The following is a 13,877-nucleotide window of genomic DNA, read 5'->3' on the forward strand; positions in this document are numbered from 1 at the left end:
CCCGCCTCATCTGTATGAAATATTATTGGCTATGGAATACTGTCATCTAATCTGAAACCCAGGAATACAGAAGACAAAAGAATAAGGCCTTCTTTAAGTATAACAGCCAAGACCCTCCCTTATGTTCCCCCACCCCCAGGCCTGCGCTTCTGGACTGCAGCATAGAGGAGACTGCTGCACTCACCTTCTCAGGATACTTCTGCAATAGCTCGCGCACTTTGCTGGCACTGCCATGGGCCGCCTCGATCACCAGCCGGCTGGGGTTGTCCTGCTCTGTGGACTGGGCCAGCAGCTTCTCTAGCACTGAGATCACCGTACCTGGACACACAAAAAAGATAGCGGATTAATGACATTCAATCTACATCCAAGGTTATTATTATCTGCTGACAGCTGCTTTCAGAGAAGGAGGAGGACAAGACAAGCCAATGAACCAGAAGAGATGAGAAACAAAATACACCGAGATATTTATCAGACCAGATCAATGAGAAAAACATGCAAAATGATAACATGCACATATGAACAATACTGATGCAATTTGAAATGCATCAGTAAATGCATCAAAGCGTTCTGAATATTCCCCTGCAAGAAAAAATTGGTTAAGTACAGGACAGTTGCATGCAAGGCAAACAAGCAAGAATGAGACGGGGAAAAGATAGGATAAATGCAAGTTGCAGTTGGAGTGCTCTGGCAAAGCCCCGGGCCGATGTGAGGCCTTACTTCCAGATTCTGAGGGGTTCTCTGCGGTCATGAGGTTAGCGTCCACCTCCATAGGCTGCGCTGACAGACAGGCTGGGTTGAACGTCCACGTCTGACCCCCAAACGCCACCCGAAGGTCACCGTCTGCATACACTTTCAGCACCTTCCCCACCTGGCCCAGGACCTACAGAGCAGGAGACAGACAGGGTTTCAAACAACAGTTACTTAAAAATGTGCTGAATACATAAACATTCTAAGTTCAAAAAGATTAATAAAATAAACGAATTAGGTTCAAAAAGAAGGTCAGTGGATTGATTGACTGAGTGAAGTGTTAATAAATAATAGGCAGTTGAGTTCATTCCAAAGTTATTTTAGAATCAAAAACTAGGTTGCAAAATGTGCTTAGAAGATTGTGAAAAGTGGGCATGGGATATGGTGATTTTCCCAGATACCGGTATCAGTGGGGCATTGAAAATTAAGAGCATATTTGTCATAATTTTTTTTTTACATTTTCAGATTTATCTTTTTTACCAGAATGTCAACAGAAGAACAATTGTAGAAAATATGGCTGCATGTTTATATAATCAAGGGACACATTAATTTATATCCAGGGATAAAGAAAGTTATTATTTTTAAGTGAAAAGTGAAATTGTGAACTATAACTAAATACATTCCTTGGGCCTTGCTATGAATTTTAAATTATTAATGTGGGCAGATGGGTTATCAGTCACAGCAGCAAGACAAATATTGGATTACGGCTCAAAAATCCGTATCAGACCATTCCTATTGCAAAGGGCTAAACTGTGCAAATGCACAGCTACACAGCTTGACAGTGTTATGAGAGCTACTTTTTGACTAGCATGTACAATATATACACCTTGTTACCATCCATGCCAAAGCTTCTTAAATGTCAAAGCTACATGTTTAAACAAATCTTTAAATTTAGGAATAACATTATACTAGAACTATTGTTTTTTCCTTGATAAAACTTCTGAGGGTCTAACAGGAATGTGTTGTTATAAACAGTGTAAATGAGCATACAGGAGCCATGCTATCTGTCCACTCTCCATGTCCGGCCTGTAGTCGCTTCACACTGTCCATGTCCTCCAGCACTCGGACCAGCTCCCCCACTCCAAACGTGTTCACCTGGGCGAGAGGAAAACTGTTATTATTTATGTTGGAGTTGTGTTATCATGGAAATAACCTGGTAACCATGATACGTTGTAAATAGATGGAGGGGAATAGCCTACCTTGGTGAGCGCGCCCGGGTGGAAGGTCCAGCGGATGTTGTTGCTGTACTGCACTCGGACATCTCCTCGGTCAGTGATTCTGTGGACTGTCCCAATCCGACAGATGTACTGTGCATGCAGAGAGGACATATTGTGTAAGAAACCCCCCAGACGCCTCTAACCTCTAAGTGCTTCTGGCAGCTGGGATTCATGCCCTGTTCACTCCAATCCAACAGGTTCAACTGGCTATCTCAGACACTACAGAAAGAGCCAACTTCATAAATGAGGCTTTGCTATGGAATTATTTTAGTATTTTTTAGAATTACTATTACTATTATGTCTACTCCATGGCAGCTCTGGTTACAATAGTAGCTTACAACCACTGAGTATGGAGTGATTGAATAATGCACTGTAAAGTGCTTTGGGGGTCTTGAACAATCAAAAAGTTGCTTTAGAAAAATGGCACGTAAACTTTGTATTACCTCAGCCATCTTGGGGTTCCAGCCTCCGTGGCCCTCCTGCATCTGCCTCAGAATATCCACCTCCAGCAGACACTTGACTTTGTCCCCCTGTTGGAACGAATGTCCGTCTGCACTCTCTTGCCGCTGAATCTCTGCGTGCTCTCCTGGACAAACAGGAATGCACCGGCTTGCATCAGTAACAGTTACAATTTAAAGGTGCACTATGTAATTCAGGTCCGCACCTGATAGCAATATTATGGAGATATTATTACTTTGCCTGGAACGTTCCACTGTATGGATTATTTAGTATTCAATTACAGGTCTTTTTATTGTAAAAAAATAAACAATTAGAAACAAAATGAAATTAATTACTAATTAGAATTAGAAACAAATGCATTTTAATATGCTTTATTATAGAAACATTTATCTTCGTTTACTTCTCTCATCATCTCCTCAATATGAAATTATCCATCTTTATCCGTTACATTACTCTTAGATGTTGTTAAGCTCAGAGTGCCTCTTACCCAGTTTCGGTAGGTGCTCCTTGTAGTAGAATCCTCCCTGGCCGTCAGACACGTACTTGAGGTCTACCTTGCCCTTGTGGCCCATGCGGTAGACATTGGTGGTACCATTGGACCAGGTAACACTGGCCACACTGCGCCCGGATTCTGTGTCCCAGCCTCGAATGTCCACTACTTTCCCCACCTTACCCTCCCCACCTGTGGCCATCCGAGCACAGAAAACATGATAAACAGAAATAACATCACATCAGCACTGGGAGACTATTATCAATTGTATAAAACACAAAAGACAAATGTTAAGTAGTGGAAAATGTGCACATGACAGGTGTCATCTTCCAAGTCCAATATCCAAAATCAGAAACCTGGTTAATAATATGTGAATGATGTAAAATGCACAAAACAGCACATATACGCTATATTTCAAAAGGGGGAAAAAAAGCACTATTATGTAGTGAAACTTACAAAACAGCACAGATAAGACAAAGAATACGTAAATATGGAATAAGACGTACAGTAAATAGCAGCAATATCAGAAGAGGTCAAATCAATAAGACCAAAGACCAAAAAGTGATGAGAAGAGATGTGACGTTTGAATAAATGACATACACACAAAAACAAGAATACATGTGATATGATATGTTAAACAAATGTATAGTAAAAGTTATTTTATAAGATTGCTAAATAAGTTATCTTTTTTTTTTTTCAATGTGATGACCACTTTTGTAATACATTTCAGCTAGGCCTACTATATGTGTAAAAGAACATATTTTGTACTTTATAGAGATATCACAATACAGGAAATTATTGAAGTCTGGTCTTGTTTGGTGGCCTGTCATGTTAACACATTTTTAAGGGCAATATATATGTAAGGATTAAACAACGTGGAGAAGTGCATTACAATGTTTTAACACACCGGTGCAGAATGCAAGGCAGTTAACCACTGAATTCTCACTGACCATGGTATGGAAACTAATTGATTATCCCAAAAATATATATTCTAAATGTACAATATTGTTAAAACATGAGCTGCAATAAATACATTGAAGAATGAAACACTTTAGTAGTTAGTTTATATATGTAGTGAGTCATAGAACATATTCAGCCCTCTACAGCTCCAATCACATAGTAGTACAGAGAAATAACAAAAATTTAAGAAAAAGTACCCATGATAAATATTGAGCCCCAAAATCTTTGTTTAGAGCTGGGCAACGATTAATCACGTGCTTGAATTAAAAGTAAAAAAAACAATATAATAAGGTTTTTTGGTTCCTAAATAGCTGTTTATTTTACCTTTTGGGCTTAAATATACTGTAGTATTCACCCAGTGTGTTGGTTTGACTTGGATATGATTTTTCTATGTAAATTATTTAAGAATGTTTAAATAAAAGTCAAAATAATAGGTATATAAAAAGGCTCAGTATTAGTCTGTTTTATTATTTCACATTCAAATATAGGATTGGAATGTTATTTAATCTTTTGAAGTAATTTTTTTTTTTTCCTGTGGTTGACCTGCGTACTTTGCTACTCCTTTCTTCTCACTATGAGCTTAATAAAAGGCTGCTAGAGCCCTAGTCTTGCTTTAGTCCTGATTCAGGTCTTGTAAAGGTCAGTCCTCCTATTTAGACTTTGTTTAGTCCTGGTTCAGTTCTGGTTCAGTTCTGGTTCAGTTCTGGTTCAGTTCTGGTTCAGTTCTGGTTCAGTTCTGGTGCAGTTCTGGTGCAGTTCTGGTGCAGTTCTGGTGCAGTCCTAGTTCAAACCAGCTCACTGGCTTCTAAGCATGTGCGATTTTAATATCTCTGTGGTTTTCAAAGTAAATGTGATTGACATGAGCGGTAAATGGTAAACATATTATATCATGTATTTAGCGTCACTCTCCGTTTGCAGACTTTACCGGGCTATTTCTGTGTGATCATGGACTCTTTTTCAAAAGTTTAAAAACCCAGACACTTAGACTCATCTATGTCATGCTCTCTGTACAGCTAGTTTTGTTCTATCAATTATTGAACAATAAGTCAATAAAGTAATTATCATGACAGGCTGTTGAAACCTGTACTTCTCACTAAAAGAACGCTACTACAAAAAAAATCTCCAATTATAAAAGAAAAACAAACTGCATCATTTCACAACAGGAATATCACAGTGTTAGTCTTTACAATGTAACCAGTGTGGGCACACAGGGACATACATGTGTGGAGCAGACCGGGTGACTCAAGAGTGCCATTAAACATGCACTGGTGCATTTGAGAGCTGAGGTCAGAGACTGAAGATTTATTCTCGTGAGAGGAGGGCAGAGGGGTGGGGGGCTGGTGGACACTCACCGTCTTGGTTACCCCAGTCCCAATCCGGGCCGCGCACCACTTTGACGCCCTGGAAGATGCCTTTGAGGATGATCCGCGGGAGATTCTGTCTCGGGGCCAGACTCACTCTGTGATAGAAGCACACATGATCACGCTGTGCACAGCTTCACACAGGTTCAACACAACATGATCCCAGAAATCCTTCACATCAGACTGAATTAAGAATTCAGATTCAGAAGATTAAGAAGTGGGACTCCACTTCTATTGCAATATATTGCAAAAATACAAATTGTGCAAAAGAGCAGATTCCATTCATGACATTTCCTAATAGACTTGCATTGGTCTTGGCCTTCATCTGTGTTTTGATTTTGATTTTTAACTTAGGGTGCAAACAAGCATAATACATAGATGTATAATATCACATCTTTTTCTCATATTGTGCAGCCCTGATAAAAACAAAAGTGCTAATTTACTATTTGATAAGAGCAGTCTGTTTAAATTACTTGAATTTGGCACTATTATTAGAAAACACAAGTGATGCTTTCTAATCAACAACCAAAGTTTCTATCACAGATTATGTGCTGAAAATCTAAAAACTACCTCATCTCCACTACAGACGCGACATACCTGATAGTGAAGATTTGATCAGACTGTGGCGCAAAGGAGCTCCCAATGCCCATACTTTAAGGAAGTCATTGGTTACTTGTTCCATAAATGCTTAACCTTAGCTGGGCTGAGCTTCATGTCTGCTCTCTACCTGAGCACCATGGCTCTGAGCCCTGACTTCTGAAAACACAGCTTTAGGGCTAATCCCAGACAGCGGCCAATTAGAGAGCAGGTCACTTCAGGGCAAATGCGCACGACATGCAAACCCAAATCTATCCCATTTATAAAACCAAAAACTCCTCCAATGCTTTAGTAATGTTTCAAATACGTTTGTCATATCAATGAGCAATTAGTGGAACCCATATTATAACAATAAGATATTCAAAAGTCACAACATCAGAACAAAGAACAAAGAATTTAAACAATCTTTTTAAATTTCTAAACTGCTTTATTGGTTTGAGTGCATATATGATATTTAAATATATCTAGTTTGTTTTTTTTAGAATTATTCATTTAAATTCATACAAATTTTATATTGTCATTTTTTTTCCCCATTTCCTCATGTTATAGGATTTAAAGAAGAGTGCTGGCAGTACTTTTTGTGGTCAAAGTCAAAAGTGTGTGACGTGTGACAGTTCTCAGAAGATCAGCAGTAATCTGTCCCGGGCCAAATGTCGTGTTTCCCAGACGGAGTACACCTATTGACACAATGGTCAACAACCCTGTCAGCCAACAGCTTTATACTTATTAGTATAATTGGCAGAATGTCTCTTCCTACTCTTCATACCCATTTCAGGCTATACCGTCCTGTATGATAAAGCCTGTGGACTTATGGACTGGAATGTATGCACAAGTGCAGCTTGTCACATACAAAAATTTAGATGTGATTGAAGGTGCCAATTAAGATGATAATTTGTTAATAAATTATAGATTCTGTTCTAGAGAATAAACTGTCACAATATATAACCTCTCCAAGCCTAGATAAATAATATAAATAGAAAACAGAAAATAAACAAATATATTAGCGGCCCACAGTGTGTCAGTCTGAGCTGTGTTGATGTGAGAGTGTGTACAGGATTAAACTGGAGCCTGACCTAATACAGAGCTGATTACCCGACTGCGTTGGGCTCTCCTCGTAAACATATGTCCCTCACATATGTCCCTTTGTCAGCAGGCCCCTATGTCCTAATAAACCAGAGGCATGTTTTTTTGGGGTTTTTTTTGCAATTAATGGATAGTTAAAGATATGGATATCCATTTTAATGGATGAGAAAATTATAGAGGAGCCAATAAAACAGTTTAAGCCAGTGATGCTCTTTAACGTTTAGCTGTTCTTGATTTAAAAATGCCTAAAGCCAGCCACACACTACAGGATTTTTTCTTTAACAATTTTTAAACATGCATCAAAAAGTGCAGACCACAGACATGAGGAGAGTTGTATGAGATTTAAAATATCCAAATGCATCGACTGCAGCAAAAAAAACCTCACACCACAAGCTAAAAAAGTGAGCCAACAAAGCTAGCATACCTTCATCATCTGTTTCCTGTGAACAGTCAAATTACTTGCTTTGAGATTCTAAAGTGTTCCAAGGATCAGCGCATTGTACTTCTACTTTAAATGCAAGTCAAAACTCTGTTATTAAGGTGATGTTTTGTGGTTATGATATGACAGACGAGTTCAGAGTCGCACTGACATCACACACACGTGGGGCGTCAGGGTTTCAAAACTGCACACAAAGATCCACGGTCAAGTCATGCCTCTCTGAGCTCAGGGAGAAGCTATTTCGACCCTAAATCGGGCAAATTATCCTGTACTGTGTGGCAATCTTTAGTCAACTAAAGACATGCCCTGTGTCGATTAGTTGACTAAAAGGGGGCGCAGCGAGGCACAAAAAGTCTTAAAACTGTAAGTCCACCAATATTTAAAAAATAATCGCTGTCTGGTTGTACTAAAATATTACTTCCAATCTTGGTTTTGATCAGGACTACATAGCAGGGAAGAACATGCTAACTCCACACATACACGCCTCACCCGGCTTGAGAATTAATCTCAGGACCTTCTTGCTGTGAGGCCACTCAGCAACTGTGTCCTAAGTTTCTCAATGAACTTTAATAGCAACCTATTTTCATTGTTTTAAACCTTACCTTGGTGCTCCACAAACCAAGGTTATGGTTTATCCATTTTTCCCCTGATACACCAATGAGATTAAGTCATGACATTATTATAAACATAGAAAACACTGATACGCCTCTTGCAATAATACAAACGTGATGTTTTGTTTTTTACCACTATAAAAAAGATACTTCATTCCTCTTAAACTTTTGTAGCACTTTGTGTGTGTGTAGGAAGTTGAAGATGTGAGCATGCTAATCCACACAGTTGCAGATGTTAGCATTCTTAATCCAAAGCAATCTGCTTTAATCACAGGGGAACACATAAGGACAGCACATCTAGTTCAGACTTCTCTCACGTTAGCCCGAGGCCTGCTCACTATATCCCCGTACACCACTTCCTATTGTTCCCTGGGGGCAGTTGTAAAGTCAGTGCCAGTAAATTACAAATAGACATGCTGCCATTAAACTACTGTATATGTTAAGATATTCAGTTAAATTCACTCAAATCACTTGAAGCCAACCCTTTAATGCAATTTATCATGTTATTCAAAAGTCTAGGTCTGTAACTAACTGTTATCTAGCAGTCGACTGTCAGTAATCCTTCTTTTGATTAGACAACTAGGAAACCATAAAGGCTGAAATATTATATTAAGTTAGATAATATTTACATGTATTATCGATGAAAAACAGAAATTGTTTATTCTTTTTTGCAATTTGAATAATTCCCAAAAAAGGTATTATGTCTTGTGTTTTAGAGTCTGTATTGTCCAGATTGCTTATTATCAAAATAATATTATGATTATTTTTGTAGTCGACTAGTCACAATTATTTCAATCTTTGCAGTCATTTGCAGTCATTTACTGAAACCAATATGAATAATAATAAAGAGCAATAAATCTTGGCTGTGGACAGAAAAGCATTATGTAACTGAGGGTATTATCTATTCAGACACATTTTGAGTGTGTCCCATGACTAGTTGATTATAAAGTGTACATTCAGAGGCAAAGTGGACCATGAAGAATGGATGTGTGTATTCAGTCCCATTCACGGATATAGATGTCCATGTGACACTACACTTGGTCACAAGTGCACTGAGACGGAAATGACAAAAACAAGCTCAGAGAGACCAATGGATTCTTTCATATGGTTATAAGTAACATGAATCATTGCACCAACAATTTGAAAAAAGCTATTCCAAAATTAAGAGTTCAGAGTTTTCAAACATATCTAAAAATCTCCTGAATACTACAAAGCATGTTTCTAAAATAACTCCATACTCTAGAAATAAAAGTTTACACGGTCTTTTACCATCATGTAGTAGGCTAATATTTTTTATGTTTTAGGAAAAAGTATTAAGCAAGATATTTTATAAGAGAACAGAAGCATACTATAAAATAAATGTAATCAAGGTTACATATAAGTAAAAGGGCAGCAATAGTCTAATCTGAGTGTTTAACTAAAAATCTTCTAAGTGAAGGACACTGCTGATACTATAGAACATGGTCACAATGACCAATCAATATATGTGACCTAAGTCTCTTTATAGTGATCCAGTGTGCCTTTTCAGCAGTTACACTTTCTGTAGACCTTGCTCTCCTGTTAATTATCAAATCTACAGTAAATTATCAGAATTAATAGTCCTTTTTAATTAACTTCAGCCTTTTGGCCAAAGCCAAAGATGTAACACAATTAAATAAATAGAAATTCTCAAGAAAAATGAAAATGAAGTAGCAACATCAAGGTAAACAAAAAGTACAATAAGATTGCAAGTTAAATGGTTCTTCAAGGAGTGTTCTTTCACCATTACTGTTCGCTGTATTAATGCTATAACCAAAAATCTTGAAACTTACCAGTAATAAAATGAAAATGTATCTAGGTCAATATTTTTAAAATAGTAGTCTAGACCCAGCCTACAGTACACTATAGCAGATATGTGGGTCATACAATAGAAGAGAGTGGCCATGCAGCTGACATTCAGACTGAGCCGCGAGCGGAGAGGAGCGCTCTGTGAACTGATGCAGAAGACCCACGAATAGAGAAACAGCATCAGCACAACAAGACCAGAGTGGCATCAGATGACTGTGACAGGATGTACAAATCATTTAGAAAAAATCTATACAGGCCAAGGAGCTTGATGTTGCTATATTAATTTTTCAGATTCATATTTCATATCACGAAGTTAGGATCAAAAAAAGACACATCTGTGTGACATATATTTACCACGACACATTGTACATTTTCCATCATATACTATATTACTTAATAATATCCATTGCCATGGATCAAATGTTTGACATTCTTTATAAAGTCCTTAGTCAAAAACATTCCTGTATCTGTACCTCCATAATTTTTTCAAAGTTTCCTAATAACCCACATTCACCATCAATGTAGTGTCTAGATGACATACAACACCAGGTATGATGATGTGTATTATGGATTGCATAATAGTTTTTTGCTTTTACTTTTGATTGTTAAGAAACGTATGTTTCTATATTGTAACTGTATTGTAACTTATTCACTGTCTAACTTGTCATATGACTTTTTGATTTATTGTTGAAATTTTGAAAACCTCCAGGAGGGCCAACCACTTCCACCACTTCCAAGCTTTCTTCAATAATAATTGGAAAATTAGATATCACATGGGCTTAGAATAGGAATAGCGAGAAAAGGAAGTGCTGTGTCTCATGTTCTTGTACCATGGCTGCAGTAAGTGATACCGTTAGCCTATACTGACACTGTAAAGTAAAAAAAGATGATATATTTATGGACAGTTTCATTAAGTGTTCAAAGACAATCATTTCTGAATTAAGACTATTTGAAGTCTCTGTATCTGCAGAACATCTATATTAATATTATTAAGGTGTTTATTATTAAGATATTGATACCTACACATTGGTAACAATACCACATATGTATTGTGTATGTATGTATCTGTGTTGTTTTTGGGCCTCTAATAAATTACATTCAGTACATTGCGAACACAGCCCTTATGAACAAAACTGCAGCTAACACTGCTAATAAAACTGTATTAAAGGCCACAGTTGAATGATAAAAGGCTGATCTAAGGCTGATTTGGAGCAGTGGCAGAGTGGTACTCACGGCTGGGAGTGTGCTGTCTCGTAACGCTCGAAGGCATGGCTCAGGTCGTGTTTGTTGTTCATGTAACACTGCGTGCACAGGTCATAGTCGAAGCATACTTTACACTTCCACCTCATTCCCATAATCCCATGCTTCTTACAACTGTCACAGATGATGTTGGAGTGGCGAACTCCTGAAAAAAACAAAGAAACGTGTGATGTGGAATTGTGCATGTAAAACAACTAATAAAGTATATGGGTCTTACTAAGTAATTTATCACAAAGACTAATATCATGTGTAGAAAAGACATGAGCCACAAACAATAGAGACAAAAATACCCCTCCACCGTGAGCTGCTGTTCTCACTTAACTGAAGGGCAAGTCGTGAGGCAGAAAAATGTCACTGTAAATGGAGCAAAATGCTAATGATTGTGTGTCATTCTGCTCCAAAACAGACCCACACTGTGATGAGGAGAAATGGCTCGACTGTGACTAACTGAAAAGAGAACTACAGCAGCATCAACCTATCAGCACCATTATACCAACAATGCATCATGTTTGGATACAAAGATCTGTGGTCTATATTGTAAAATGAATGAAGAAATCCAAGCTGACCTGATGTTGTGATCTAATTATTAGGTTTCGATGATATCATAACACCCTAATAAATAGGTAAAATGTCTATATCTATTCTGGAAATTATGTGGTGTGGTTAAAAAAAAGATAAGATGTACCTGGAGTTGAGTTTTGTTTCATTCATGGATGTTTGAGTAACCCTTTATTATTAGTTTGTCATCTACATGTACATCTCAAAATGCTCTATTCCACCTTGTAATGTCATGTAGTGGTAGCTTTCGAGTTAAAAGGTACCTTTTACCTTTAGTTCAGTAGAGACTGGCAATACCAGGGCTGAAATTATCCAAATGATTCTAGTGTACAATAATAATAGAATAAAAAAACAAAAAGACACAATGGAGCACTTCCTGTATTACCACATGACATCAAAAATATGCAGCATTTGTGTGTTTAACAAGTGTGAATGAAACCAAACAAGGCTCTGTATGTATACGATGAGAAAACAACATTACAACGCAAAAATATCGTTACTTACCTATCTGAGCATTGTCATACAGCAGCAGATCAAAGGCTCCCTGGTATCCCGTCCTGTAGTTGGTCCTGGTTCCGCTGTCCCACTGAACCACCACTGTCTTGTCTGGTGTGGTGGTGCTACCCTGCCGACCGATCTCAACCACTGTGCCCACGTGTCCCTCGCCATCATCCTGGTTACCCCACTTCCAGTCATGACCACGCACCACACGCATGCCCACCTCCATGGTGCCTGTGCTGGGGACGGGCTTGCGGCGCCCGGGCCGGGGGCAGGGGGCACTGGTACTACCCCCGCTACACCTCCGAGGCTTGTGAGGCCCCTGGATGGCTCGAGAGGAAGAGATTGCAGGCAGAGAGGGCACCAGCGGGGTCTCTGGGAACAGGTCAGGGGTCACTGAAAAAAAACACAAGAGACACAATTGTTTTGTTTGCTAGTCCAGATGTGGATTTTAATTGTTTGTTCAACATTTTATGCAATAGAAATAACGGTTTTGAGTTAGCATTTTACTTAAAACGCCATTGTCAATTAGAGTCAATTACAAAGGGATAACTCAGGTAGGGATGTCACAATATCTAATATTTAGTTTAACGTTGACATGAGAAGAAACATTAAAATACAATTACGGTTATTGACAACCCATAACCAAACAGTTAAATCCTTAGTTTACTTTCATTCACATTGTCTAAACAATCATTCCTCTAGCATGTGACCACTTTATGAAATCAAACTTCCTGAATGACAAAGTAGGCAATGTGACATACACAGCGAAATACAAAGCACTTAAATTTACTTTTTTAGAGTTTTGCTAGACCTAAGACGGCACACACACATAAAGAAACCGTTGCATCATTACTATTACAAGACCTCTGGTGACAGTACATGTCTTTGTTGTCAGGTCAGTCACTAAACAAACATAATTAGCCAAATTAGCCATAATGGAGAGGAGAAATTGCCATTCTTACACCATTAACACATATTTTTCTAGGTCAGGCTGCTGAAAATATATTTTGACTCTTGGTATGTATGTTTGATCCTCCTGATCATTTGTTTTACAAATTCATATAAGGTAACTTCATTAACTAATTGGAGATCATATTAAAAATGTCTCATTGTGGAATTTGACAGCTGCTGAGTGCTTGGCCAAGCAAGGGTAAATCAAAATACCACGCAAATTATTCACATCAGAACATGTTATCAGTAAACACTGCCACAGAATTATTAAAATGGACAGACAAGTTCCCCAACAAGATAACAACGTATGTAAGATCCTCTGCCTCTTATACTGACATTTGTCAGGGTTACAGGCTATTGTGGGACTTGAACGCAGCATGCTTTATGTCTCATTAATTATGGAGCACCGCGTTCAGGTTCACTAGTGGAAGTCTGACTGTGTCATAGCACACTTCTGGAGGGAGCAGCTGGATGTGACTGCTCGGGCCTGTTGTACTAATCAGAGTCTGATCTCAGCACCTGCGTCTCCCACTCCTATTGGACATCAATACGACCCAATCATTACAGACCATTGGTACTCACCAGTTTGTTTATGCTACGACTGCAAACTTTCTGAATTGACTCAATATTGATTGAAGTTCAAAATAACTAGTATTGGATAGTGCAAGTGACAATATAATTATATAGCATAGGTATTTAAATATTAGTAGTTCACACTTCGTCAATACTTTATGAAGATGTGAGTCTGGTCACAAGTGATCTCCCCGTTTTCAGATGGCCGCGATTGACAGGAAGAGTAGCCAGACAGGGGCACGC

The 13,877-nt window shown here is 38.3% G+C and overlaps 1 protein-coding gene across 2 annotated transcripts in view; it reads right to left on the reverse strand.

The window, feature by feature from the left end:
- mib2 (MIB E3 ubiquitin protein ligase 2) overlaps positions 1–13,877 on the reverse strand; it is a 35,914-nt gene that overhangs the window by 10,585 nt on the left and 11,452 nt on the right. For both annotated transcript variants that reach the window (XM_055222939.1, XM_033968963.2), the window contains exons 2-10: positions 12,114–12,503; positions 11,025–11,196; positions 5,226–5,332; positions 2,911–3,105; positions 2,408–2,550; positions 1,947–2,054; positions 1,738–1,842; positions 718–880; positions 185–318 (exon numbers count right to left, since the gene is read on the reverse strand). In XM_055222939.1, coding sequence (XP_055078914.1) covers positions 185–318; positions 718–880; positions 1,738–1,842; positions 1,947–2,054; positions 2,408–2,550; positions 2,911–3,105; positions 5,226–5,332; positions 11,025–11,196; positions 12,114–12,336 — 1,350 coding nt within the window. In that variant the 5' untranslated portion in view covers positions 12,337–12,503. The remainder of the gene's footprint in view (positions 1–184; positions 319–717; positions 881–1,737; positions 1,843–1,946; positions 2,055–2,407; positions 2,551–2,910; positions 3,106–5,225; positions 5,333–11,024; positions 11,197–12,113; positions 12,504–13,877) is intronic.

This window comes from Periophthalmus magnuspinnatus, chromosome 7 (genome assembly GCF_009829125.3).
Source record: "Periophthalmus magnuspinnatus isolate fPerMag1 chromosome 7, fPerMag1.2.pri, whole genome shotgun sequence".
NCBI classification, from domain to species: domain Eukaryota; kingdom Metazoa; phylum Chordata; class Actinopteri; order Gobiiformes; family Gobiidae; genus Periophthalmus; species Periophthalmus magnuspinnatus.